This window comes from Carcharodon carcharias, chromosome 13 (assembly GCF_017639515.1).
Source record: "Carcharodon carcharias isolate sCarCar2 chromosome 13, sCarCar2.pri, whole genome shotgun sequence".
NCBI classification, from domain to species: Eukaryota; Metazoa; Chordata; class Chondrichthyes; order Lamniformes; family Lamnidae; genus Carcharodon; species Carcharodon carcharias.
The window spans coordinates 85,361,510-85,388,920 of NC_054479.1; the positions used below are offsets into that span (position 1 = coordinate 85,361,510).

The 27,411-nt window shown below is 47.3% G+C and overlaps 1 protein-coding gene across 1 annotated transcript in view; it reads left to right on the forward strand.

Moving 5' to 3' along the window:
- Positions 1-27,411, forward strand: part of LOC121286102 (plexin-C1-like) — a 103,554-nt gene that overhangs the window by 22,813 nt on the left and 53,330 nt on the right. The window contains exons 4-9 of the mRNA XM_041203094.1: positions 12,233-12,333; positions 17,958-18,090; positions 21,674-21,842; positions 22,808-22,916; positions 25,825-25,918; positions 26,004-26,090. Coding sequence (XP_041059028.1) covers positions 12,233-12,333; positions 17,958-18,090; positions 21,674-21,842; positions 22,808-22,916; positions 25,825-25,918; positions 26,004-26,090 — 693 coding nt within the window. The remainder of the gene's footprint in view (positions 1-12,232; positions 12,334-17,957; positions 18,091-21,673; positions 21,843-22,807; positions 22,917-25,824; positions 25,919-26,003; positions 26,091-27,411) is intronic.

The window sequence follows — 27,411 nt, forward strand, 5'->3', positions numbered from 1 at the left end:
TTGCCTGTCAAACTAAAACATTTTGCACTTCCAGGGCATGTATCCCTCTATTCCCATCCTATTCATGTATTTGTCAAGCTGCCTCTTAAACACCACTATCATACCTGCTTCCAACACCTCCTCTGGCAGCGAATTCCAGACACTCACTACCCTCTGCATAAAAAACTTGCCCTGCACATCTCCTCTAAAGTTTTCTCCTCTCACCTTAAGTCTATGTCCCCTAGTAATTGACTCTTCCATCCTGTGAAAAAGCTTCTGACTATCTACTCTGTCCATGCCACTCATAATTTTGTAAACTTCTATCAAGTTGCCCCTCAATCTCCGTCGCTCTAGTGAGAACAATCCAAGTTTCTCCAACCTCTCCTCATGGCTAATAACCTCCAGACCAGGCAGCATCCTGGTAAACCTCCTCTGCACCCTCTCCAACACCTCCATATCCTTCTGGTAATGTGGCGACCAGAATTGCATGCAATATTCCAAGTGTGGCCTAACCAAGGTTCTATACAGCTGCAGCATGACTTCCCAGCTTTTATACTCAATACCGCAGCCGATGAAGGCAAGCATGCTATATGCCTTCCTAACTACCTTATCCACTTGCGTTGCCACTTTCAGTGACCTGTGGACCTGTACACCCAGATCCCTCTGCCTGTTGATGCACTTAAGGGTTCTGCCATTTACTGTATAAGTCCTACCTGTATTAGACCTTCCAAAATGCATTACCTCGCATTTGTTTGGATTAAACTCCATCTGCCATTTCTCCACCCAAATCTCCAACCGATCTATATCCCGTTGTATCCAATGACAATCCTCTTCACTATCTGCAACTCCTCCAACCTTAGTGTCATCTGCAAACTTACTAATTAGCCCAGTTACATTTTCCTCGAAATCATTTACATGTACTACAAACAGCAAAGGTCCCAGCACTGACCCCTGCGGAACACCACTAGTCACAGCTCTCCATTCAGAAAAGCACCCTTCCATTGCTACCCTCTGTCTTCTATGACCAAGCCAATTCTGTATCCATCTTGCCAGCTCAACTCTGATCCCGTGCAACTTTACCTTCTGTACAAGTCTGCCACGAGGGACCTTGTCAAAGGCCTTACTGAAATCCATGTATATAACATCCACGGCCATTCCATTGTCGATCATCTTTGTTACTTACTCCAAAAACTCGATCAAGTTAGTGAGACATGAGCTCCCTTTCACAAAATCATACTGCCTCTCACTAATACACCATTTGCTTCCGAATGGTAGTAAATCCTGTCACAAAGAATCTTCTCCAATAATTTCCCTACCACTGACATAAGGCTCACCAGCCTGTAATATCCTGTATTATCCCTGCTACCCTTCTTAAACAATGGAACAACATTAGCCATTCTCCAGTCTTCTGGGACCTTACCCGTAGCCATTGAGAATACAAAGATTTCTGTCAAGGCCCCAGCAATCTCCTCCCTTGCCTCCCTCAGTATTCTGGGGTAGATCCCATCTGGCTCTGGGGGCTTATCCACCTTAATATTGTTCAAGACACCTAACACCTCCTCTTTTTTGATCTCAACATGATCCAGGCTATCTACACACTCTTCCCTAGACAAATCGACCGCTAAGTCCTTCTCTTTGATGAACACTGATGAGAAGTATTCATTTAGTATTTCTCCCATTTCCTCTGGCTCCCCACACAGATTCCCACCTCTGTCCCTGAGTGGGCCTACCCTTTCCCTGGCTACCCTCTTGCTTTTTACGTATGTATAAAAGACCTTGGGATTTTCCTTAATCCTGGTTGCCAATAACTTTTCATGACCCCTTTTAGCCCTCCTGACTCCTTGCTTAAGTTTCTTCCTACTTTCTTTATATCCCCCACAGGCTTCATCTGTTCCTAGCCTTCTAGCCTTTACGAATGCTTCCCTTTTCTTTTTGACTAATCTCACAATATCCTTCGTTATCCAACGTTCCTGATAGTTGAAAGCTTGCCTTAACTCGAGCTTGGCAACGGAGCTTTCTATTTCATCTTTAATTCTTTCATGGAATGTGGGCATGGATGGCATTTTTGTCCATCCCTAATTGCCTTAGAGAAGGTGGTGGTGAGCCATCTTCTTGAACCACTGTAGTCCATCTGGTGCTGGTCCAGGGAGGGAATTCCAGGATTTTGACCCAGTGACAGTGAAGGAATGGTGATATAGTTCCAAGTCAGGATGGTGAGTGGCTTGGGGGGATCTTCCAGGTGGTGGTGTCCCCATGTGTCTGCTGCCCTTGTCCTGCTACATGGTTAAGGCCATGCATTTGGAATGCGCTGCCAAAGGCATCTTGGCGAGTTGCTGCTGTGCATCTTGAATGTCAGTCATATTGTTGCCTCTGTGCATTGGTGGTGGGTGGATGCTGATCAAGCTGGTTGATTTGTCCTGGTGTCGAGCTTCTTGAGTGTTGTTGGAGCTGCACTCATCCAGACAATTAGAGACTATTCCTTAGCACTTCTGACTTGTGTTTTGTTGATAGTAGACAGACTTTGGGAAGATAGGAGGTGAGTTACTTGCCACAGAATTCCCAGCCTCTGACCTGCTCTTGTAGCCACAGTATTTATATGGCTGGTCCAGTTCTGTTTCTGGTCAATGGCAACTCACAGTTATTAGTGGGGGACTGAGCAATGGTATTGCCATTGAATACCAAGGGGAGATGGTTAGATTCTCCCTTGCTGGAGATGGTGATTGCCTGGTTCTTGTGTGATATGAATGTTACTTGCCACTTATCAGCTCAAGCCTGAATGTTGTCCAGGTCTTTCTTCATATGGACATGGACTGCTTCAGTATCTGAGGAGTTGGGAATGTACTGAACATTGGGCAACTGTCGGTGAACATCCCCACTTCTAATTTTATAGTGGCAGGAAGGTCATTGATGAAACAGTTGAAGATGGTTGGACCTAGGACACGAGCCTGAGGAACTCTACCTGAGAAACTCTTGCAGCAATGTCCTATGGCTGAGATGATTGACCTCCAAAAACCACAATCGAATTCCTTTGTACTGGGTAGGATTCCAATCAGTGGAGAGTTTTCCCCTGATTCCCATTGACTTCAGTTATACCAGAGGTACTTGATGCTGCACTTGGTCATATGCTGCCTTGATGTCAAGGGCAATTACCTCATCTGTTGAGTTCAGCTCTTTTGTCCATGTTTGGGCTAAGGCTATAATGAGTTCTGGAGAAACTTGGCCCTGGTGGAACCCAAACTGAGTATCAGTGAGCAGGTTATTTCTATGTAAGTGTTGCTTGATAGCACTGTCCACAACACTGTCCATCAGTTTGATGATGGAGAATAGACTGATGTGGCGGCAAATGGATAGATTGGAGTTGTCTTGCTTTGATCATGTGAGAGAACTTGTCTTTGGTAGGACAAGGTTCTAACTTTGCTGCAGTAATGTTTACATATTAAAACATGTTTCTCAGCACTGTAATACTCTGTTTAGGAGTTATTAAATGGCAAGATGCTTATTGCTTATGTGCTCTCTAGCCTTTGGCCAGGATGTTCCCTTCGGCGAGTGGGGGGCAAGCAGGGGGCAGGCCCCCCATGTAAAACGACGCGTCGGGCAGAACTCCCGACATCATCACGCCTCAGTAAAATTTTCAGGTCGGCAGAGGCTCAGCAAAATCAGCTGTGCGCCCGCCGACCTGTCAATGGCCAATTGAGGCCCAGCAATTAACAGACCTGCCCATCCAACCTTAAGGTTGGCAGGCAGGCCAGGAGCCCCAGCGGGAATTAGAAAAAGCGTGAAACCTCATCCACGGGTGGGATGAGGTTTTGTGTAGGTTTTAAAAAATTTAATTAAAGTGTTTTTAGAAGTTATGGACATGTCCCAACTTATGTGACAGTGCAGCACTTTGCCTCAGGATGATGAGTGCACTCTTTCATGCACATGCACGAAAGAGCGCACTCTTGGGTTTAGGGATTCCCCCCCACCGCCCGCACAGGGAGCGCATAGTGCTTGCATGGGGACATCATGCTGGGCAGGCCTTAATTGGCCCGCCCACGTAAAATGGCGATGCGCCATCGATCGGGAGCGTGCTTCTGCGTGCCTGCTCTTCAACCCCCCCACCACCACCCCCCCCAGCCGACGGGGGTAAGGTCATGGCTTATGAGATTCACTTCTTTTTTAAGAAGAGAAAATTACAGACCAGCAAGTACAGAGTTGGAAAACACCAGTCGGCATTTTATAGGGAAGTGTGCCTAATGCTGAGGTTTCGATGATTAACAAACTTAAAACAGTCAATTGTGCAATTGAGGCAACAGATACTATTGCTGACATTTTATCTTCAAAGGCTGTAGAAGCATAAAATATTTTCAGATACAACCTTCCTGCAAATAACTAGCAATGAATAACTGTAAGTCACCAGATGTGCTTTATGCACACACAAAGGGTGGAATTTTACCGCCGCAGGGCTTTATGGAACTGCCAAAGCCAATGGAGTTGGGAAAGGTTTGCTGCATTTTACGGCCCCATCCCCGCTAGGACGGGGCCATAAAATTTTGGCCAAAGCCTCAATTTGCATTCTTAAGTATTCACAAGTATGCAGACATGCAATTTGTGAGTCCACTCATGACAGAGAACCAGGGGCTGTGCAGCTAATGATGTGGAGCACTGCACCGAAATACAGAACAGAAACAATTTGTGACGTGGGAGGTATTCAACAAATTAAATTGAATAGAATTACGTGTGAGGTCATTCGAATTATGTGTGAGGTCATTCATTTTGGTAGGAGGCCTCTTATTTCTTCGACGGGAAACACAAACCAAATGAGAAGGTAAAAGTTCTAGCAATTCAGAGACAAAAAAAGGCAAAAATAGCAACAAGGAATAATTAAGGCCCTGAACATTGGAAAGGGAGGAGGTGAATGTACAGGTGTTTTATCCCTGGTCTTACACAGGGAGGTGCTAATGGAAATAGAGCAAGTGTTGAGGATTATGACAGAGTGGACCAAACACTTGATAGTTGTGTAATGAATGCCACTGAACCAGTTAGCCAGGGGCCCAGGCGAATGTGCAGGGGAAATGGGTTCAAATTCCCCCATGACAGCTGGTGGAAATTAAAATTAATTACATCTGAAATTAAAAGCTAGGGTGGGATTTTCTGGTCCTGCCAGTGGTGGACCAGGCAGAAAAATTTAGAGTGGCCAAAACTCAATTGATTTTTAGCTGCTCTCCAAATTTCCCTGTCCTGCCTGTGACAATGCGCATCACTGGCAGGAGTGGAGAATCCTGACACTGGTCTTACTGAAGGTGACCATGAAACTATCATCAATTGTTGTAAAAACCCATCTAGTTCACTAATGCCCCTTTAGGGAAGGAAATCTGCCGTCCTTACCTATCTGGCCTCCACTTGACTCCAGATCCATAGTGATGTGATTGAATCTTAACTATCCTCTGAGCAAGCCACTCAGTTCAAGGGCAATTAGGGATGGGTAATAACCTTGCCAGCAACGCCCACATCCCATGAAAGAATTTTTCAAAACTGCTGGGTGAAACAGCAATTTACATATACTTCTTTCAAATTCATATACTGTGTTTGCTACTCACAATGCAATTTCCCTTACTTTGGGAAGACTAAATGCACACTGTGTGAGTACTTTGCAGAACATCTCCATTCAGTGCAAGTATGACCCTGAGCTTCTAGCTGCCTGTCATTTTAATTCTCCATTCCACTCCCAATCTGACCACTCTGTCTACACTGTTCCAATGGAGCTCGATGGAAGCTTGAGAACCAGAACCTTGTATTTCAGCCAAGTGCTTTATCATCTTCCAGACTCAATATTGAGTTCAATAAGTTTGGATTGTAACCACTGTTGCCATCTTTTTTGGACAGCATGTGCTGGTCGTGATTTTGCTGTTGCCATTTACATCTCCTCTACACCCATCTTCTGTTTCTTCACGTGTCCCAATGCAACTCTCTTTTTCCTTGCACCAACATCTTTTTTCTCATTTAATCACTTCCTCTTTCCACATTATTACAGACCTCGGTCGATATTTTCCCAGGTTTACACTAAGTGCGGTAGCGGGTAGGTAAAACGATGTTTTACCCACCAGCCGCAATGGCAGCTTTTCAAGCCGTATTGTCCCAAGCCCACCTTGTTATTTACACTCTATTTCCATGGCAGGTGGATTCTCATTCACCCGCCTGTCATCACCACATCGCCACATCACGCTGGGCGCCATGTTTAAAGTCCAGCCACAAGCACAGCACTCATTGCTTCCAGCTTACCCCTGCCCAGAAGACATGACCAGAAAAGGAAAGAAGACTGTAGCCCCCCCAACTTCAACAACGGGTCCCGCGAGCAACTGTTGGATGCCATGGACACCCACCGGGATGTGCTCTACCCTCGCTCTGGCCGCAGGATGGGCTGCAACGTGACCAATCCAGTTTGGGAGACGGTGGCAGTGGTGGTCAGCGCCAACACCCTTCAGAAGAGGACAGCAGCCCAGTGCCACAAGAGGATGAATGATCCCCTCCATTCCGCCAAGGTAAGTCACTCTTCTCATCACTCTCAACTCACATACTCACAAACCCACCACACATCCACAGGGCCCTCACTCACTGTGGGTCCAAGGGACATCACCATTCACTCTCTCATACTCGCCGCCATTGTCCTCATCCCGTCCATGGGACCATTCAACAGTCACACAGCCAGGCACACTTATCATCTGGCCTGGCAGGTATCCTGCTTACACTGTCTCCAACTCTATTCATGCAGGACAAGCTGACACACAACAAGAGGGAGAGGTTGCAGACCGGTGGAGCAATGCCCGAAACCAAGTCCTCACAGCCTTTGAAATCAGAGCCATTCAGCTGGCCGGCAAGGATCTGGACTGTTCCTGTGCTGACGGTGAGGTCAGTCCTCCTTTACCAACTGAAGATCCAACAGTGTAACATCCATCAGACAACCATGCTGTGAGCGATGTGACCTGTTTCACAGGCCACTGCCATGCACTAATTATCTCGCCTTGCTTTCACAGTCACATCTGCCAGCCAGCAGAGTTCATGACCCAGGGCCTCCAATCAAGCCCTGAAGAAACCTCTGGAGAGGACTCTGGAGGCACCCTCCCTGAAGTCCCATCACAGTGCTCACATACACCCTCCACCAGGGCAGAGACACACACCTCAGTGGGACCCAACTTTAGAGTAGCCTCAGGATCACAATCTGGTGAGCACATCGCACTGTCTGATCCACAGCAGACAGAGGCAGGGACTTCCCAGGTCCATGGCACTCGGAGGACTGCTGGAGGCCAGGGACCTGTTGAGTCCAAGTCAGGTGATGAGCATCTAGACTCTGTCATGTCACAGTTGCTGTAGCTACAAAGACAAGCTCGGGAACATCAGGAAGGGATGTCCGCTGCACTCCTCAGATTGCAAGGCACGATGGAGGAGTCTGTCGCCCTTCAGGCTGAGTTGATAACGCCAGCATTGCAACGCACTGAGGTCAACATTGGTAGGATGGCAACTGCTATGGAAACCTTGGTCCAGGACATCAGTCCTGCACTGCTGCCACTCCATCACTAATGCCATAGATGGCCTCCAACAATATGTATGTGTGGCGGGTGCCGGGCTGCTTGATCTCACTCCAGCTACACCTGCTCCTCAAGGAGTCAGCCAGGGGCCCCTAGGAGGAGGATCAGCAGGTGCACACTCTGGGCCCATCCACCCAGGTGACTCCGGGAGTGTCCAGCCCATCTGAATCCCCTCTTTCTGTGACCTCAGCAGCTCCAGCTCCACAGGCCTGGGAGGGTGCCACTGCCACACAGCAGGACCCTGAAAGCAGGCTGGGACCTCCAGAGGACACCTGCCAAAGTCACCACAGACAGGGTGTCACAGACACGGTGTCACAGACAGGGTGTCGCAGTTAGGTCATTACAGACAGGTCATCACAGACAGGTCATCACAAACAGGGTGTCACAGTCAGCAGGCTGCCTCGACCACTGCTGTGGATGTCCAGGGAGCACCAAGACATAGCAGCAAGGTTAGGACAGTTAAGGAGAACTAGCTGCACAGGCTGGGCACAGGTGTAAATCACCTGTATATACTGTTCACTATTGTAAATAAACTCCCAAGAATGTCTCCCTGCCTATGGCTCCTTGTTCTGATGAACAGTGTTCGTGTCACTCAGATGTGAAACCTTTCTGTACAAGATAAAGGCAGGTGCCTCAGTCCAGGGCCTCTTCCCTGTGCTCTGTGCAGCCTTCAGACCAAAGTGATGGTCCAGCCTCACACTCCCTGGAAGCATCACTGATGCCTGCACCTCGATGGTGCTCGTCATTGCTGCCAGAATGTAGTGGGCAGGCATCACAGAGATCCGTCATTCTCTCTGTGTGCTCTCAGCACCTTTAAGGCCCCCATCTCTTCAGCATCTGTGACCAGTGATGCTGTGCTCCTGAAGGACTCAGGTGCTGAAGACAGACAAAGGATCAGATGTTTCTAAAGTTTCATGGTTGCGTCTCTATGACATGATCCTGATCACGGAGTGTAAGCGAGCTGCCCTTGGCCAGACAGGAGTCAAGCATTCTCAGGCTATGTGAAGACCTATGGAGTATTCTCACTACCTGTTGCCATCATCCTCCTGCAATTGAGCAACTACTGGGGCCTCCACTGCATCTCCATGACAGGAGCATTCTCACAGAGGGTATTCACTCTGCCAAACGCTGGTCTGGAGTCAAACATTCACAACTGCAATGTGAGGATCTATGGGGTCACCTCACTGCATGTCGTCATCATCCTCCACAAATCTGGCAGCTGTAAGGGCATCCTAAGCGTATCTGCCTCGTCTAGCCAGTGTGAGGGCCTCATCCTCATCATCAACACCTCGAGAACCTCCTCACCCTCATCCCCATCGATATCCTCCTCATCGGAGGAGACATGCAGGTCCTTCATCTCCTCCTCACCCGGCTCCTCCCCCTATTGCAGTGCCAGGTTGTAAAGGGCGCAGCAGACATCAACGATGCGTGACACCCTCTGTGGACTGTTTTGCAGGGCTCCACCAGACCGGTCCAGGCACTGGAACTGCATCTTCAGCATCCCGATGGTCTGCTCCATCAAGTTGCTAGCTGCTGCATGAGTCTCATTATAGCTTCGCTCTGCTGCAGTCTGAGGCTACTGCACGGGTGTCATCAGCCACATCCTCTACGGGTAGCCCTTGTCCCCAAGGAGCCATCCCTGCAGCCCCTGTGGACCCTGGAAGATTCCAGGGATCTGCGAGCAACTCAGGATGTAGGCGTTGTGCACACTCCCTGAAAACCATGCACACACCTACAGGCTGCATTTCTGGTGTTGCACACCAGTGAGTAGAATCCCTTGTGGGGATATATTCCACCTTGTGTAGTGATAGAGACCTGAGCATCAGATGAGTGTAGTCAATCACAGCCTGCACCTGTGAGAATCCTGAAATCCAGGCGAATCCAATGGCCCTTGCATCCTGGCTGTCCCAGGCGAAATGCACAAAGTTGTGTGCCATGGAAAAGATGGCATCCGTGACCTCATGGATGCAGTTGTGTGTGGTGGATTGTGAAATCCCACAGAGTTCACCTGTGGAGCCCTGAAAAGAGCCACTGGAATAGAAATTGAGCGCCACAGTCACTTTCACAGCTACTGGCCGTGGATGCTCTCATTTCCCCTTGGCACCAAGTCCTGCAGTAAGTGGCAGATGAGAGTGACCAGTTCCCTAGACATGCGCAGTTGTCGGCTAACTGGTTCTCAGTTATCTGCAGGAATGGCAGGTAGCGTCTATAGACCCTGGGTATCGCTAGGCGCCGACCAGCCATGGCTCACTGTCGCTCCTGGGCAGTGTGCAGGAGCCCTAGCTGCCCCTTCTTCATGCGGTTGCTGCTCCTGCCTTTGCGCAGCCAGGACCCTCAGTCGCTCTCTCCTCTGTCTTCTCCTCTCTCTGTAGGTCATCAGGCAAACAGCTAGGTCACCAGGATCCATGATCCTGACGTGGTCCTCCTGCAGCATGAAAGAGAGAGAGACATGGTTATCATGGCTGTACTTAGCACCTTTCCTGCCCCTGTGTGACCACCCTTAGTGCTTCCCGGAGAGCGCTGGTCACCCCTCGGATGGTCAGAGATGAGTGCGCTGCATGGCTGCCCTGTCAACCTGTGACATGGGGGACACTGGTCCAAACTGGGATGTTGAGATTGCAAGGGGCTGTGAGCGCCTCCAGCAGTGACTGCTACATGGCCAGTGTTGGCCAGGAGATTGTACAATGTGCGTCACCCAACTGCCCCACGGTCCAGTAAAGTGGTGGAGGACTCGCAGTCTGTACCAGTGGGGGTGGGGGGTTAAGGTGTGGAGCGCTTGGTGACCCTTTGGTGCCTCCGCGTTGCTTGCCTGGGTGGGCAGGCTAGAGCCTGACCCCAATCATATCACCGTGGCTGTGCCTGATCTGTCTCAGTTTCAGAGGGATGGTCAGTTTATGCAGGTGTCCCTACTGTGTGGCCACTTCCCTCGCTCACCCTGCCCCCACCTCGATTTCTTGTGGGCGAGATCCAAAGCCAGGGCAGCAATTGCCCCTGGACACCCCCTGCCGCAACAGTTGCCCCCGAGTTTGGGAGGCACTTCACTCTGGCCCCCCGGCATCCCTGAAGCCTGCAAAGCAACAGGCGACCCTGGTGAACTCGGCAGACCGATGCTGCTCACTCACCTCCAGTTCCCCCAAAGTGAAGGCCGCCATGTGCACCTCGCCTGTGAGCTGTTGTGAAACACGTCGACCTGCTTTCCCGCTGACATGGACGGAGGATCCGGTGGGGATCCAGAGCCTGGCAGGATGGCCTCTTAATGAGATGCTGATGTATCACAATGAGCTCCCCGCTGAGCATTGATGGGAAATGGGCTCCGCTGTCGGTGGGCTGAGCGGACGATCACGACCTACCTTCCCGCCATCGTGAAACTGATCGCGCCACATTGTCCGTGCCCACCACCTACCATGCTGCCTTGTGGTTATATTTTCTAATTTCCTCTCTAGGCCATAGTTGCTATTTCTCCCCTTTAATATCTGCATCCTGTTTTCAAATAAACAGACTTGTGACTTTTGCAAATAGTTTTTCTCCTGTTCATTCCTCTGAAACCCTGTCTTGGAATCTTCTGATGCTCTCAATGATAAAGTCACTCCATCTGCTGCGGGTAGTGCTTCTCAGAAGTGACCAGACTATGTCAGTAAAACTCATGCTCTGTCCTGCTCCCTGGATCTCTCTCCATCTCGCTCCCTTCTATTATCTTGTACAAAACTGAGAGACTAGGAGACAAGACTGCAAACCACACAAGTGCTGATAGAAACAGCTCACATCACCATCCTTAGCAAAGCAACATTTCAACTTGTACATTTGCTGACATGAGACAAATAGATTGTGAGCTGTTCTCTGCTGCTTTCTAATTATAGGCATGAAGTGCAGTTGGCAATTTAGCTACAAAGTCCTTCTGCAAACATTTCTGTTGTAGATGCGTTTGATAAGTACAGTGTGTGGCCACTACATCTGACAGGTTTGATTTAATGTGAATTTAGCTGACAGAAGTTGCTTCAGAATTTACAAATGAGAGCTCTTACCATTGAGCACAGACAGTACAGAAAGGGGGCTAAAACCTGGAAGTATATCATTGTTGCTGGGACAAAATACTATGTTCCCCCACCCCCACCCAACAGCGCTGCAGGTAAATCTATGCCACATGTACTGCAGGATTCAAGAAGGCAGCTTACCATCACCTTCTTGAGGCATTTAGGTATGGGCAACAAATGTTGCCCTTGCTAGTGATGCCCACATCCAGAGAATGAATTAAATTGTGTCTTTCTATTAATTGAATCTTTACAATCCTTATATCTACATCCCAAATGAAGTTGCATTTGTCATCAGTTTGCCCACTGCATGAGCCTGGCTGTTTCCCTGAAGTCTTTTTGTGCTCACCTCACTGTTTGCCAAAGGCCCTCTGGTTGTATCAGCAGCAGCTTTCGAGATTGTGCTCGTTATGCCTAACCCCAAATGATCGAGCTGAACACTAAAATCCAGCACTGATCCTGGGATATCCCACTTCCAACCCTTCTCCACTCGAAGAAGCACCCACTAATCCTGGGTTTCCTGCCCATCAAACAATTTTCTGTCCATGCTGTGACATTCCTTCGGATGCAGCGAGGCTGAATTAGGTGACACATGCAAATGACTACAATCCTTGTATGAGTGAAGAGTATCCTAAAGTTGGCTTGTTCTTATATCTGTAGGTGAATAGGATCAAAGTGGCTGCCTGTGCCCAATACAGTTCGTGCACTGATTGCTTGTCTGTACAAGATCCGTACTGTGGTTGGTACATTCTGGAGAAAAGGTTTGTTTCTGTAACGTAGAACTGTCTGATTTACGATGTCCTGCTGCATTCCTGCATCATTGGTGTTGCTCCATTTTGTAACAATAAGAACAAAACCTTTTTTGAACAAAGGTAATCTATTTGGCCCAGAAAGCCCATCCTCTCGAGGCTGATTTTTGGATTGTACTGTTTCTGCCACCTGCCTAAATCTTTCTCTTATTCCTCAAGACAACAAATGATTTGTGTTCACTGGAATTTCCAGTTCATACAAACTACTTCTAACTTATTAGTCATGCATCTTGTTTTGCTCAAAAATAGGTTTATAATTTGTTCAAAAAGCTTTTGCTGAAACTTGGGCCAGGATTTTACAGCATTCCCCTCCCCAATAGTGTGTCTCCCCCCACCCCCAACAGTGTTTCTCCCCCACCCCCTTCCCCAACAGTGTGTCTCCCCCACCTCCCACCCCAACAGTGTGTCTCCCCCACCCCCAACCCCCAACAGTGTATCTCCCCCCCCAACAGTGTGTCTCCCCGCCCCACCCAACATTGTGTCACCCCCACCCCCCCAAACAGTGTGTCTTCCCCAGCCCCCACCCCCAACAGTGTGTCTCCCCCACACTCCCACCCAACAGTGTGTCTCCCCCACCCCCCACCCCCAACAGTGTATCTCCCCTACTCTCCCACCCAACAGTGTATCTCCCCACTCTCCCACCCAACAGTGTGTCTCCCCCACCCCCCCAACAGTGTGTCTCCCCCATCCTCCGCCTCCAACAGTGTATCTCCCCCACCCCCCGCCCCACCCAACAGTGTGTCTCCCCCACCCCCCCACCCAACTGTGTGTCTCCCCCACCCCCCCACCCCCAACAGTGTGTCTCCCCCACCCCCCACGCCCCCAACAATGTGTCTCCCCCCCACCCCACCCCCAACAGTGTATCTCCGCCCCACCCCCCCAACTGTGTCTCACCTCCACCCTACTCCCAACAGTGTGTCTCCCCCCCACCTCCCCAACAGTGTGTCTCCACCCCACCCCCACAACTGTGTCTCACCTCCACCCCACACCCAACAGTGTGTCTCTCCCACCTCCCACCCCAACGTGTGTCTCCCCGCCCCACCCAACAGTGTGTCTCCCCCACCCCCACCCCCAACAGTGTGTCTCCCCCACACTCCCACCCAACAGTGTGTCTCCCCCACCCCCCACCCCCAACAGTGTATCTCCCCGACTCTCCCACCCAACAGTGTGTCTCCCCCCACCACCCCAACTGTGTGTCTCACCCCCAACCCCCAACAGTGTGTCTCCCCCAGCTCCCCCAACAGTGTGTCTCCCCCCACCACCCCAACTGTGTGTCTCACCCCCAACCCCCAACAGTGTGTCTCCCCCAGCTCCCCCAACAGTGTGTCTCCCCCCACCACCCCAACTGTGTGTCTCACCCCCAACCCCCAACAGTGTGTCTCACCCCCACCCCACCCACAACAGTGTGTAAATGATTGGGCAGAATTGTGTCAAATGGATTTCAATGTGATCAAACGTGAGGTCATCCACTTTGGAACTAAAATGATAGAGTGGAGTACATTCTGACTGGTGAAAATTTAGAAACATTGGAGCTCCAAAGAGTCTTGGGGTTTGGGTACACAGAACATTAAAATATCAAGAACATTTAGAGAAAATAATCAAAATAAAATAATGGAATGCTGGCCTTTATAACTAGAGAACTAGAATACAAAGGGGTTGAAGTCATACTTACACTATACAAAACCCTGGTTAGATCATACCTGGGGTACAAAGAGCAGTTCTGGGCACCACAACCATAGGAAAGATGTGTTGGGGTGTGGAGGAATTGCCATGTAGATTAACCAGAATTATCAGGAGAGATTCCATAGAATTTACAATGATAAGGGGTGATTTGATCAAAGTTTACAAGTTACTAAGGGGAACAGAATGTGTAGATTGGGAGAAAGTATTTCCATAGCCTGGGGGACTGGAGGACAAGGAGGCATAGGCAAAAAATTAGAACCTGACCTTTCAGCTGTGAAATTAGGAAATACTGACACACAAAGGGTGGTAAATGTTTGGAACTCACTTCCACCTATTCTTCCATGATGCTGGATCAATTATTCATTTTAAAGCTGAGATTGGTACATTTTTGCTAACCAAGGGTATGAAGGGGTATGGATAAGGTGGGTATCTGGAGTTAGGTTGCAGATCAGCCATAATCAACAGGCTTGAGGGGTTAAGTGGGTCCTTCTGTTCCTATGTTCCTCTGTCTTGGGTGACAGACAGATGTCTAACTCAGATAACCTTGAAGTTATACTGGGAGGAGTAAATCCATCTACAATTTGCTACATGTTAAAATATAAATAACTTCCTGACAAGAAACTAAAATTAGCTTGTCTACAAATTACACATTATAGTGGAGGTGATGGCAGAGTGGTATTGTCACTAGAGTAGTATTCCAGAGACCCAGGGTAATGCTCTGGGGACCTGGGTTTGAATCCCACCATGGCAGATGATGGAATTTGAATTCAACAAAAATCTGGAATTAAAAAGTCTAATAATGACCATGAAACCATGGTCTGGCCTACATGTGACTCCAGACCCACAGCAATGTGGTTGACTCTTAAATGCCCTCTGAAATGGCCTAGCAAGCCATTCAGTTGTATCAAACCACTTCAAAGTCATAAAAAAGGAATGAAACTGAACGGACCAAAATTGGGAGAGCTGTCTCATAGATTAGTCAAGCAACTGCCTGACATAGTCAATCCTCATGGAATCATTATCTTACAGATAAAGTTCCAGACATCACCATCACCATCCCTGGATATGTCCGGTCCCACCAGCAGGATAGACCCAGTAGAGGTGGTGGCACAGTGGTATACAGTCGGGACGGAGTTACCCTGGGGTTCTCAACATCGACTCCGGGCCCCATGAAGTCTCATGGCATCAGGTCAAACATGCAGAAGGAAACCTCCTGCTGATTACCACATACCACCGTTCCCCACCCCCCCCACCCCCCACCTCAGCTGATGAATCAGTGCTCCTCCATGTTGAACACTGAGGGTGTTCACTGAGGGTGGCAAGGACGCAGAATGTATTCTGGGTGGGGGGACCTCAATGTCCATCAAGAGTGACTCGGTAGCACCACTACTGACCAAGCTGGCCAAGTCCCAAATGACAAAGCTGCTAGACTGGGTCTGCAGCAGGTGATGAGAGAACCATCAAGAGGGAAAAACATACTTGACCTCACCCTCACCAACCTGCCTACTGCAGATGCATCTGTCCATGACAGTATTGGTAGGAGTGACCACTGCACAGTCATTGTGGAGATGGAGTACTGCCTTCACACTGAGGATACCCTCCAATGCTTTGTGTGGCACTACAACTATGCTAAATGGGATAGATTTCGAACAGATCTATCAACTCAAGACTGGGCATCCATGAGGCACTGTGGGCCATCAGTAGCAGCAGAACTGTACTGGGACACAATCTGTAACCTCATGGCCCGGCATATCCCCCACTCTACCATTACCATCAAGCCAGGAGATCAACCCTGGTTCAATGAAGAGTACAGGAGGGCATGCGAGGAGCAGCACCAGGCATACCTAAAAATGAGGCGTCAACCTGGTGAAGCTATAACACAGGACTACTTGCATGCCATACAACATAAGCAGCAAGTGATAGACAGAGCTATGTGATCCTACAACCAACGGATCTAAGCTCTGCAGTCCTACCGCATCCAGTCGTCAATGGTGGTGGATAATTAAACAACTCACTGGAGGAGGAGGCTCCACAAATATCCCCATCCTCAATGATGGGGGAGTCTAGCACATCAGTGCAAAAGATAAGGCTGAAGCATTTGCTACAATCAGCCAGAAGTGCCAAGTGGATGATCCATCTCTGCCTCCTCCGGAGGTCCCCTGCATCACAGATGCCAGTCATCAGCCAATTCGATTCACTCCACACGATATCAAGAAATGGCTGAAGGCACTGGATATTGCAAAGGTTATGGGCACTGACAATATTCCAGCAATAGTACTGAAGACTTGTACTCCTAACTTGCCGCGCCCCTGGCCAAGCTGTTCCAGTACAGCGACAACACTAATATCTACCCAGCTATGTGGAAAATTGCCCAGGTATGTCCTGTACACAAAAAGCAGGACAAATCCAGCCTGGCCAATTACCACCCCATCAGTCCACTCTCGATCATCAGTAAAGTAATGGAAGGGGTCATCAACAGTGCCATCAACAGTGCACTTGCTTAGCAATAACCTGCTCACTGATGCTCAGTTTGGGTTCACCAGGGCCACTCAGCTCCTGACCTCATTACAGCCTTGGTTCAGATGTGGACAAAAGAGCTGAACTCCTGAGGTGAGGTGAGAGTGACTGCCCTTGACACCAAGGCAGCATTTGACCGATTGTGGCATCAAGGAGCCCTAGCAAAACTGGAGTCAATGGGAATCCGGCGGAAAACTCTCCACTAGTTGGAGTCATACCTAGCACACAGGAAGATGGTTGTGGTTGTTGAAGGTCAGTCATCTCAGCTCCAGGACATCATTGCAGGGGTTCCTCAGGGTAGTGTCCTCGGCCCAACCATCTTCAGCTGCTTCATCAATGACCTTCCTTCCATCATAAAGTTAGAAGGAGGGATGTTCACTGATGATTGCATAATGTTTAGCACCATTCGTGACTCCTGAGATACTGAAGCAGTCCATGTCCAAATACAGCAAGACCTGGACAATATCGGGACTTGGGATGACAAGTGGCAAGAAACATTCACGCCACACAAGTGCCAGGCAATGACCATCCCCAACAAGAGATAATCTAACCATCACCCCCTTGACATTCAATGGCATTACCATCACTGAATCCCCCGCCATCAACATCCTGGGGGTTACCACTGACCAGAATCTGAACTGGACTAGCCATATAAATACTGTGGCTACAAAAGCAGGTCAGAGGCTAGAAATCCTGTGACAAGTAACTCACCTCCTGACTCCCCAAAGCCTGTCCACCATCTACAAGGCACCAGTCAGGAGTGTGATGGAATACTCCCCACTTGCCTGGATGAGTGCAGCTCCCACAACACTCAAGAAGCTTGACACCTTCCAGGACAAAGCAGCCCACTTGATTGGCACCCCGTCCACCAACATTCATTCCCCCCAACATCAATGCACAGTAGTAGCAGTGTGTACCATCTACAAGATGCACTGCAGGAACTCACCAAGCCTCTTTCGACAGCACCTTCCAAACCCACAATCACTACCATCTAGACAAAGGCAGCAGATGGATGGGAACACCACCACCTGGAAGTTCCCCTCCACCCATCACCCTGACTTAGAAATATGTCACCGTTCCTTCACTGTCACTGAGTCAAAATTATAGAACTCCCTCCCTAACAGTACTGTGGGTGTACCTACACCACATGGACTACAGCAGTTCAAGAAGGCAGCTCCCCACCACCTTCGTAAGAGCAACTAGGGATGGGCAATAAATGCTGGCCCAGCCAGCGACACCCACATCCCATGAATGAATTAAAAAAAAATCATTAAATTTATCCAATAGTCGATATTTTGGACATTAGTCTTTAAGCTATGAACGATATCATTATATAACTCCCACCCAGTACTTTGTGTAAAACCCATCTTTTAAAGGTGTTCCTTTGTTCATGAATATGAAAACTCAAGCAATCCATCTTACTGCATTACCACCAAAGGAGGAAGCAACAGCTGCCCAAACATGACCTTAAAACCTTCGGCGATAGATCATTCCTTCAAGAACACAAAGGTAATGGACCAAAATGTCTTTAAATTTGGAAATTACACCTTGGGAAATTAGACTATTTTAAACTTGTATCAAACTTTCATATGTTACACTGCATCCAGTTCTAGTCTCCATGTTATGTAAAGGATATTGAGGCACTGAAGAAGGTACAAAGAGGATTTCCAAAGGTCATACCAAAACTGAGAGATTTTACCCATCAGGAAAGATTGAACAGGCTTTTACATAGTTACATAAAAAATTCACAGCAAGAAGGAGGCCATACGGCCCATCATGACTGTACTGACCAAAAAGAAAGACCTATCCAGCCTAATCCCACTTTGCAGCCCTTGTTCTGTAGTCTATAGTCTTAGTCTGTAGTTATGGCACTTCAAGTGCATGTCCAGGTATTTTCTAAATGTGGTGAGGGTTTCTGTCCATAATACCCTTTTCAGGTAGGTTTCAGATTCTCACTACCCTCTGGGTGAAAACCACTGTCCTCAACTCCCCTCTAATCTTCCTGGCAATTACTTTAAATTTATGCCTACACACTGTTGACCTCTCTGCTCATGGAAATAGGCCCTATCTACCCATTCTATCCAGGCCCCTCATAATTCTCTACGCCTCAATTAAATCTCCCCTCAGCATCCTCTGTTCCAAAGGAGCAAACCTATCCAGGCTATCCTCATAGCTAAAATTCTCCATTCCCAGCAACCTCCTTGTAACTCTCCCCTGTACCCTCTCTAGTGTGATCACATCCTTCCTGCAATGTGACCAAAACTGTACACAGGACTCTTAACTGTGACCTAACTAGATCCAACTTGCCATTTTCCCTTGGATCCCATGAGGTTTTACTTTTTTGGCCAGTCTGACATGTGGGATCTTGTCAAAAGTCTTACTAAAATTCATGTAGACTACATCAAATGCACAACCCTTCTCAAGTCACTTTGATACTGCCTCAAAAAGTTCAAACAAGTTAGTCAGACATGACCTTTCTTTAACAGATCCATGCTGATCCGTGAGTAAATGATGATTTATACTGTCCACAGAGTTTGTTGCCAATAATTTGCTTATCACCGAGGTTAAGCTAACTTAACAACCCATAATCACTTGGTCTATCCCTTTCTCCCTTTTTAAACATCAGTACAACCTTCGCAATTCTCAATCTGCCTGTAGCCAGACAAGATGAAAACTGATGGTCAGAGTCTCCGCTATTTCCTTCTTTACTTCTCCTAGCAGCCTGGGTTACATTTCATGCAGACCTGATGATTTATCCACTTTCCAAGATGCTAAACCCCTGAATATTTCCTCCCTCACCATGTTTATCTTATCCAGTACTTCACTCTCCACCTCCTTAACTGCAACATCTGCATTGTTTGTTTCTTTTATGAAGACACAAGCAAAGTATTCATGCTGATGTCCTCTGCCTCCACACACAGGTTCCCTTTTTGATCTCTAATTGTGCCTATCTTTTGCTTAGTTATCCTCTTGCTCTTTATGTATTTGTAAAACATTTTGGGGTTTTCCTTGATTTTATTTACAAATATTTTTTATACCCTTTCTTTGCTTTTCTAATTACTTTTTTCTCTGGAAAAGTAATGACTGAGAGGTGGCCTCATAGAGGTGTGTAAAATTATGAGGCGTTCAGCAGGGTGAATTAGAGAAGACTATGGGTGGAACCTTCCATTCTGGAGTCCAAGTCCCATGGCAGGCGGGAAAGTTGGCGAGATTCCCACTGGGCAGTGGGAGAACTGAACACGCGCAATTTTCTGCCGTTCGGCTCATTAATTATGCATCCGCGAGGAGCCTGGTGAATTTTATGGCAGGGTGGGCAGGAAGTGGCCTATCCTGCCATTACCTAATGGGGTCAAAGATCCTGGCAACATATTTAAATGGCACCCAGACAGACATTCACTCAGTGGTGGCCAGGAGTTCCACGTTACTCTTCCAGAGTCCCTGTGGCCACAGCTAGGACTAGAGAAGCTGGCAGATGTGAGCAAACACATTCCAGGTCATATAAAGGCACCTCCGGCATTGCCTTTTGCTCATTTCTAGGTAAGAACTCCACCTGTGATACACCCATGGCCGGGCCAATGCTTGTTGTTGCAGTGGACCCTGTTCACCCGCATCTTGACCTTATAGTGGCCCCAATGCCTCTTGCTGCTCAGGCCCTTGCTCCTCCCTGTGCCAATCTGCAATGGGCACTCTTTCTCCTCATCTGGATGAAAGCCATTACCAAGGCAGGTTTTCCTGCAGGCTGCATCATTGACACCACAGTGGATCTGTGAATAAATTGAAGTGATAAATTCAGTGAACGTGATCTTTACAGATTTCCCACCATCTCAAAGCCTGCAGACCAGTGCTAAATCCTTCACCTGGCCTCTGTCTAGACATGGCATCCCCACCCCACCTCTTCCAGATGAAGAACATCCTGGAGGATCAGACTGGGTGTTCTTCCCATTCATACATGGAGACATTGCTCTTTGACCAAGTGATGAGAGTCGTGTGCAAGAACCCTGTCTCTGACACTATTCTGCTTGCCTCCACTACTCTCAAGACTCTATAGAGAGACTATTACCTTGGCAGCAAAGAAAGGCTTATCACGTGAGACCTGGTCAACTGTGACCGCACATGGCCCAGAAGTTTACAAAGGAGCTGATGCCCTTCCCCCAGGGTGAAAGGTCAGGAATAAGCCCGTCTCTGATTGGCTGGGAAGGCCCATAGCAAGTTGGGTCATTAATTGTGACAGGACGAGACTTGCATCTCCATCTGGGAGAAGCCCCATCTCCGAGAGCTACCAGACAATCAAATGGCCGGCGGCTCTCCAGTCCCAGCAATGCCACTAGGACAGGTGGCCACTGTTGGGACTACATGCAGCCCATGTGAAGAAATGCCATGGGCCTGGACTTCAAGGCAGGCCCTGGCAATTGGGGTGGGGGCCAGGGGCATCAGAGCAAAGGGGAAAGATGGAGGTGGGATAGGACTTTGTTGGGTGCTTTGGGGGGCCTTTATTGGACAAACAGTATCTACATAGGAGACACTGCCCTTAGCCAACAACAAGGCCATGGGGTTTTACATGGCAGCCTGGACACTTGGCCCTTGCATCTGCTGTAGATAAAATCCCAGCCGCAGTGTGAGGAAACCCTTCTGTAGCCGTCAGTTGGCCACGGGCAACCGCCTGACACCCTCCCCATCATGGGTGAAATTCTGGCGGGTGATGTGTAGGTGACAGGCAGAGCATACAATTTTCTACCCGCCCTACACCTGCCAACCAGTCTCCGGGGGTGGGGGGCAAATACAATTCTCTAGCCATGGAGTAGCTGAGGCAAGTGACACAGATGCATTTAAGAGGAAGCTAGATAAACACATGAAGGAAAATAGATAATAGAAAGGTATGTTGATGGGGATAGATGAAGAAGGGTTGCAGGAGTTTAGCATGAAATGTAAACACGTCATAGAATATTTGGGACAAATGGGCTGTTTCTGTGCTGTAATTTCTATTTAATTCTATGTAATGATGTTATAGAAACGCAAGTTGATGTTATTACAATGTCCTAATCCTGTGGATTTATTCTGTGGCTGTATTTTCATGTCAAATATCTCCTTCTAGCTCTTTACAGTAAAATTAAGAGAGAAATTCAGCAATTTCATGAATGAAAATGCAACTTGTACACTGAGGAACGCCAGAAACAACGAAGTAATTTGCACTGCCAAATACACAACCCAGTGTTCCTGTAGAGTGTCCAACAATACCTACACTCAGCTTGAAAATCAACCAGGTACCAGATCGTCACACAGCGAGACATTCAACTTCAGCTGGATTGCTTGGGTTCGGGGAAATCCTTCAACTGGTGAAAGTGCTGATAATCCTCACAAACCAGACACCATTCAGATTTAACATGCAGCAACTCTAGATACAGAAAGGGCCTCACTTTTTTCCAGTGTCAAAGCTTTGTATTTGATCTGTTGATATCATTGTTTAATAATTCGATTTCCAGCCAATGAAATCTTCAAACCCTCAGATAATCCCGTTCTCCAGTGTAAGTGAAGCCCTGATTTTAATCCATCTCATTCAGCACAACTGGGGTGTTTACCCCGTTAAAATGGTGGTAGAGTGGGCAGTTTGCACCACATCCAGAACATTTTCCTGCCCCTTCTAATAGGATTTCACTAGGATCCCAACAGCACAGGGGCTGCCCATCCCAGACAGGCGGGCAACTAATTAAAATAAGATGGTCGAAGCCCAGTGATGTCATTGGCACCTCGCCACCATTTTAACTCCTGGGATTGGGAGGCCCAAGTAACCTTGAATCCTCCAGCACAATATGGTGGCAGTCAGCATGGAGGCCAGAGAGGACCAGGTTTCTGTGGTCCATGGGAGCAGGAATTCCCCTCCTGACCCAGCAAGGATACCTTGGGGCCTCTTTCCCCCACCCACAGGATTTCCCTCTCATCTCCTTGGCCCATGATTGATCAGGACCCCTCCACTCCCTCCCCCTCAGTCACCTTGTGGGGGATTGTTCCCTTCTCTCCATTGATTTCCAGTTCTTGCGTTATCCCCACCGGTTTTGAGCAGAGAAGTGTGAATGAGGTCTGGGTGTTAAATTGGCCTGGGCCTGAGACGTTCGTCTCTCCAAGGGTTTTCCCCCAATCTCACAAATTATTTATCCTGAGTTAAAATCAGCCCTTAGAACTCTGCAATGTGAGATGACTTTAACACATGTTTCTTGCCTGTTTCTTGTAGACCCAGTCACCATAAATGCATCTGTTGAATTTAGATCCTTGAATTTCACCACCCGGTTCACAGTCCATAACTGTTACAAGATCGCAACGGCTCGATTTAATAATGCTCCGTAAGTTTGGCATCTCATTTACATAAAATAGAACCTTTGGTTTAGTTTAGGAGGAGAAATGGCTGTCTAGAAAATTAAAATGAGAAAGATTTTGTTGCAGGGTTTTGATTACAGTTCTGTAGGTCTAAAGAAGTCTTTGTAGTCACGCGTAGGTTAACTGTAAGCCTTTATTCAATCTTAGGGTGGAATTTTCCAGTACCTGACACCAACAGGATTTTCCGGTCCTGCCAGTGTGAATGTAGATTTCAATGGCTCACTGGCCCCTCCAAAGGGGTGCCGGAAAATTCCAACCTTAGAACTATTTACAAATATACAATAAAGGGTACAAGATTGGAGCTGTCTCCATACTTGCTAGTACACACAGCTCTCTCCAACACTAGACTGACCCTGGATGCAGTTCATGTGCTCTTTTACATCACTGAGGGGGCAGTACTGTATAGGTGCCAGATCCTTATACTATTCCTCCCCCAGTCTTTATCCAATGTATTTTAAGTGATTACAGTTTATCTTATGTCTTACATTGTTATTACTGTCATACACTTACATTGTCATTACTGCGTTATCACAACCACATCTCCCCCCACTGTGAAAGTCCTTCAATTCAAAGGTTCAGGCAATCTGGAGGCCTTATAACCCTTCCATGTCTCGTTCAAACTATTGTTGGAGGAGTGGTAGGTTCAGTCACTGTGGGTTCTTCCTGTAGGTTTGGAGCTTGTTCTGGCATCTTCTGTGTCTTCATCCTTTTCTCCTATTCTTTCATGTTGATTTATATTTGGTCATTTCAGCTTTTGTTCCAGTTGGTGCTCACTGCCCTAATTCGGTTGTTGCAGGGCCACAAACATTGTATTCATCTCTTTGTCGTTTCTTTCGCTTCTTCTGTCATTGTGTGGGCCATAGTAATGTTCTTTGTGGCAGGGGATGAGCCCTGTGACTAGACTGAGGTTTAGTGGTGCGCTTATCTCCCTCTGCATTGCGCTGTCGGCATTGGACGGCTGATACCAGATTCCAGCATCTTTTGTGGCTTTTTATGCTGACTGGGAGTTGCAGGGTTGACCTGCTGTACTGTCTTTGGAGCCGGAGGTTGAGGCTCATCGGACTGCTGGTTGACCTCTTTTACATCCTCCACTGGAGGCATTGTTGTTACCTCCTGGGCGGATGGCTGGTCTGACCATTGAACGTTTTCTGGCACCTGTAATGAGAATGGACAAACCAAAGAGAGAAGACAGTTCCGAGCTGAAGTCCCATTCAGGATACTCTCTTTTGTTTGACAGCTCGGGAATTTGCAGTTCTGCATGATTAACCACAGTGGTTACCTTAACATCTTCTGCCATTTTGAGGAGATCCAGGGCTATACAGGCATCTCTGCTTGAGAGAGATGGAAAGGTTGGTTACAGATGACATACATCAGCTCAAAGATTTGTTTGCCGCCATACCTTAGTGGTTCCCATGCCCATGGCAGGAAGTCGGACTCATCTGGGCCCATGGAATGGTGTGCCTGTTGTTTAAAGCCAGGGGTCTTTTATTAATTGGTTCTTTGTCTGACAAGACTGTTACGCTGGCTCCTGTGTCAAACTTAAAATTTGTTAAATGGCCTTGACGGAAATGTCCGTATTCCAAAATGAGAAATCAAGGGCCAGAATGTTTGGAACCCACCATGGCAGGACTCGCTGAGGGGATTCGACCGGTCAGCCAAAAATGTCCATTGACTTTTGTTGGGACTGGAAGATCCTGACAGCGGGCTAGGCCGGAAAATCCCAGCCAAGATCTTTGACCGCACCCAAGAAACATGGTTGTGTATCTTCTAGGCTTGCAGTCTCGAACACCTAGATAATCTTTGAGACTCCTGTGCGTTTCAGAGTTTTTGTTCTTGCAGTTTCCATATTGTCCAATCCTGTTGCACCTAAAGCATTGAGCTGAAATTGCAGAACATTGATCTCGCCTGTGGGGGTGCTTTGCTTCACAGTGTTGGCATAGTCGCTCTGCTAGCCGGTTCACTTCTTGCTTTCCCTGGTTTGGAGTGTCCCTGTGTCCTTGTTGCTTAACCAGCTAAACTCTGGGTTGGCCTCTGTACCACAGTTTATTTTCCACCTTAAAATGGTTCTGTGTTGCTCGTAGAGTTCGGACTGCCTAATGATCTGGATTGCCTTTCCCAGCGTTAGAGTTTCCTATGCTTGCATGAGATCAGACTGTGTGTTGTTTGCTATTTCTACCACTATTCTGTCTCTGATGAGTTCAGATTTTAAGTCTCCATATTCACCACCTTCTGCCATCCTGTATGGATCATTGATGAATGAATGGACAGGTTTTCCTGGCTGCTGGCCACACTTGTTAAATTTAGCTCTTTGGAGTATTTTATTGCTTCTTAGATTGAAATAAATGTTAAATAATTTTAGTACTTCTTCAGATTTAGCAACTGATTCATTGATTCCCTGTCTTGCAATAATGTCATTCACAATCAGGCCTACCAAGTAACGTAGCGTACAAATAATTGTTTGGCCGTATAGAAGTTGAGTGTTGCTGAAAAAGGAGACTTTTTTTGTCAAAGCATTTCCTTTTGCACTCATCAGGACAATTCACAAGAAAATACCAATGTGAGGGGAAACAGCATATTTATACTGTATGAGAAGAGAGCGCTGATTGGTTGGCAGGTGGACTCTGTGCATTCTCCATGGCAACGCCTCTACCAATCTACCATTGGTGTTGAGATTGTCTATTCTTTCTGATACCTCTTGGTCTCTGGATGTGGGACATTGCCTGGCATCTTCTGCAATTCCATGAGCAAATAGTAGTTGGTTGATGGACTGGTTGGGCCGATTGGAATGTTTCTGAGTTGTAAACTATCTATTTCCGTGTAAAACTGCGATTTTCAGCTATTAACAAAGGACCATTTTCTCCCTTCTTGAACCAGATGTTCTGAATGTATCAAATCTGGGTGTCACTGGTGTGCGGTAGAACATCGATGTACTCCCGCCTTATCTTGCAATGGAAACATAACTAAACAGGTAACCAGGCATTACTGAATTTGATGTCATTGTTTTAAAAAAAGAAAACAGACATAAAAATCAATAAGATCTCTCTTTATTTCAGTTCTGCCCTCAGATTGATGGAGTAAAATTAAACCCATCTTCAGCCAAGGATCTCAACATTTTCCTGAAACATGCAAAAATGCTAAAAGTAAGTCTCAAAATAACTCTGAAATTAACCATGGGGCTGTATATAAGAAAAGCAGGCTGTTCCACCTTGTGCCCTGGCAAATATTTATCCCTCAACTAATGTCACTCAGACTATCTGATCATCATCACATTTCTGTTTCTGGGTGTTTGCTGCATGCAGATTGGCTGCTGTACTTCCTACATTACAACAGTGACTAAAGTTCAAAAAGTACTTTGTTGTCTGTGAAGTGCTTTGGGATGTTCTCAGGTTGTGAAAGGTGCTACAGAAATTCAGGTTCTTTCTTTCTGAGGGAGGTCAAGGGCATCCAGCAATGAAATGAATTTGACAAAAAATTGAATTCCCTGGTCTGTGTTAGACTCTAAATGGAAGTTACCCATTCATTAAAAGTTAACATTTTTGGTTAGGGTCAGATGTCTGGCTTACTCTCACCATTCTTTTTCGAAGGGGAAAAGTACTTTGACAGGCTAACATCTGGATTGCAAAGTTGTTAAGAGATAATATCACAGGAACAATTTCTATAATGCGATTAACGAAAAGCCATCAATTGTGAACTGAGTGCATTTAAACAATTATTGCAGGTTGCAAACTCCACCAGCTAGAAGGACAAGGGCAACTGCTGCATGGAAACACCATCACCTCCAGGTTCCCCTCCAATTCATAACCCATTCTAACATGGACATTAGTCACCTTTCCTTCAATCAGAATCTCGGAACTTCGTACCCATTGTGGCAAATGCCTCACCACACAAACTGCAGCCGTTCAAGAAGGTCCCCCACTGTCTTCTCTGGACAACTAGAGATGAACAAGAAATGTCAGTCTTGGATGTAACGTCCAAATCCCATAAATGAATACAAGGAATTGTCAAATTGCCCAGACCCAGTTGTTGTATATTTGTGACACTCAATCACCCCCAATGGAATCATCCTCTTGCGTTCATACCTAAAAGTTGTAAAGATTATCAGTTGTTATTCTCCTTATCTAACTGACAGGCATGAACTTCAAAACAAATATCTGCACCTCACAGATATTACAAATTTTAACCAACAAATTTCCTGTTTCAGTAGATGGTTCCTCTTAGCTTTGTGCTCAAGAAGGAATTCTGCTTCACGGGTTTGTAATAATGTCATCTGTGGGATGACTGTTTTCTAATTTTTGCTGAGGAGGAAGGTTGCCAAATTCTGTGAAAAGAATTCCAAGGGGCCTTGCCTGAGTGCTGTTCTTGACCTAGACTCCGAGGCCGTGATTTTCCATGCCCGCTGGTGTCGGGCGTGTTCGGTAGCACAAGTGGATAATACGATGAGAAGGACAAACATCTGTTACA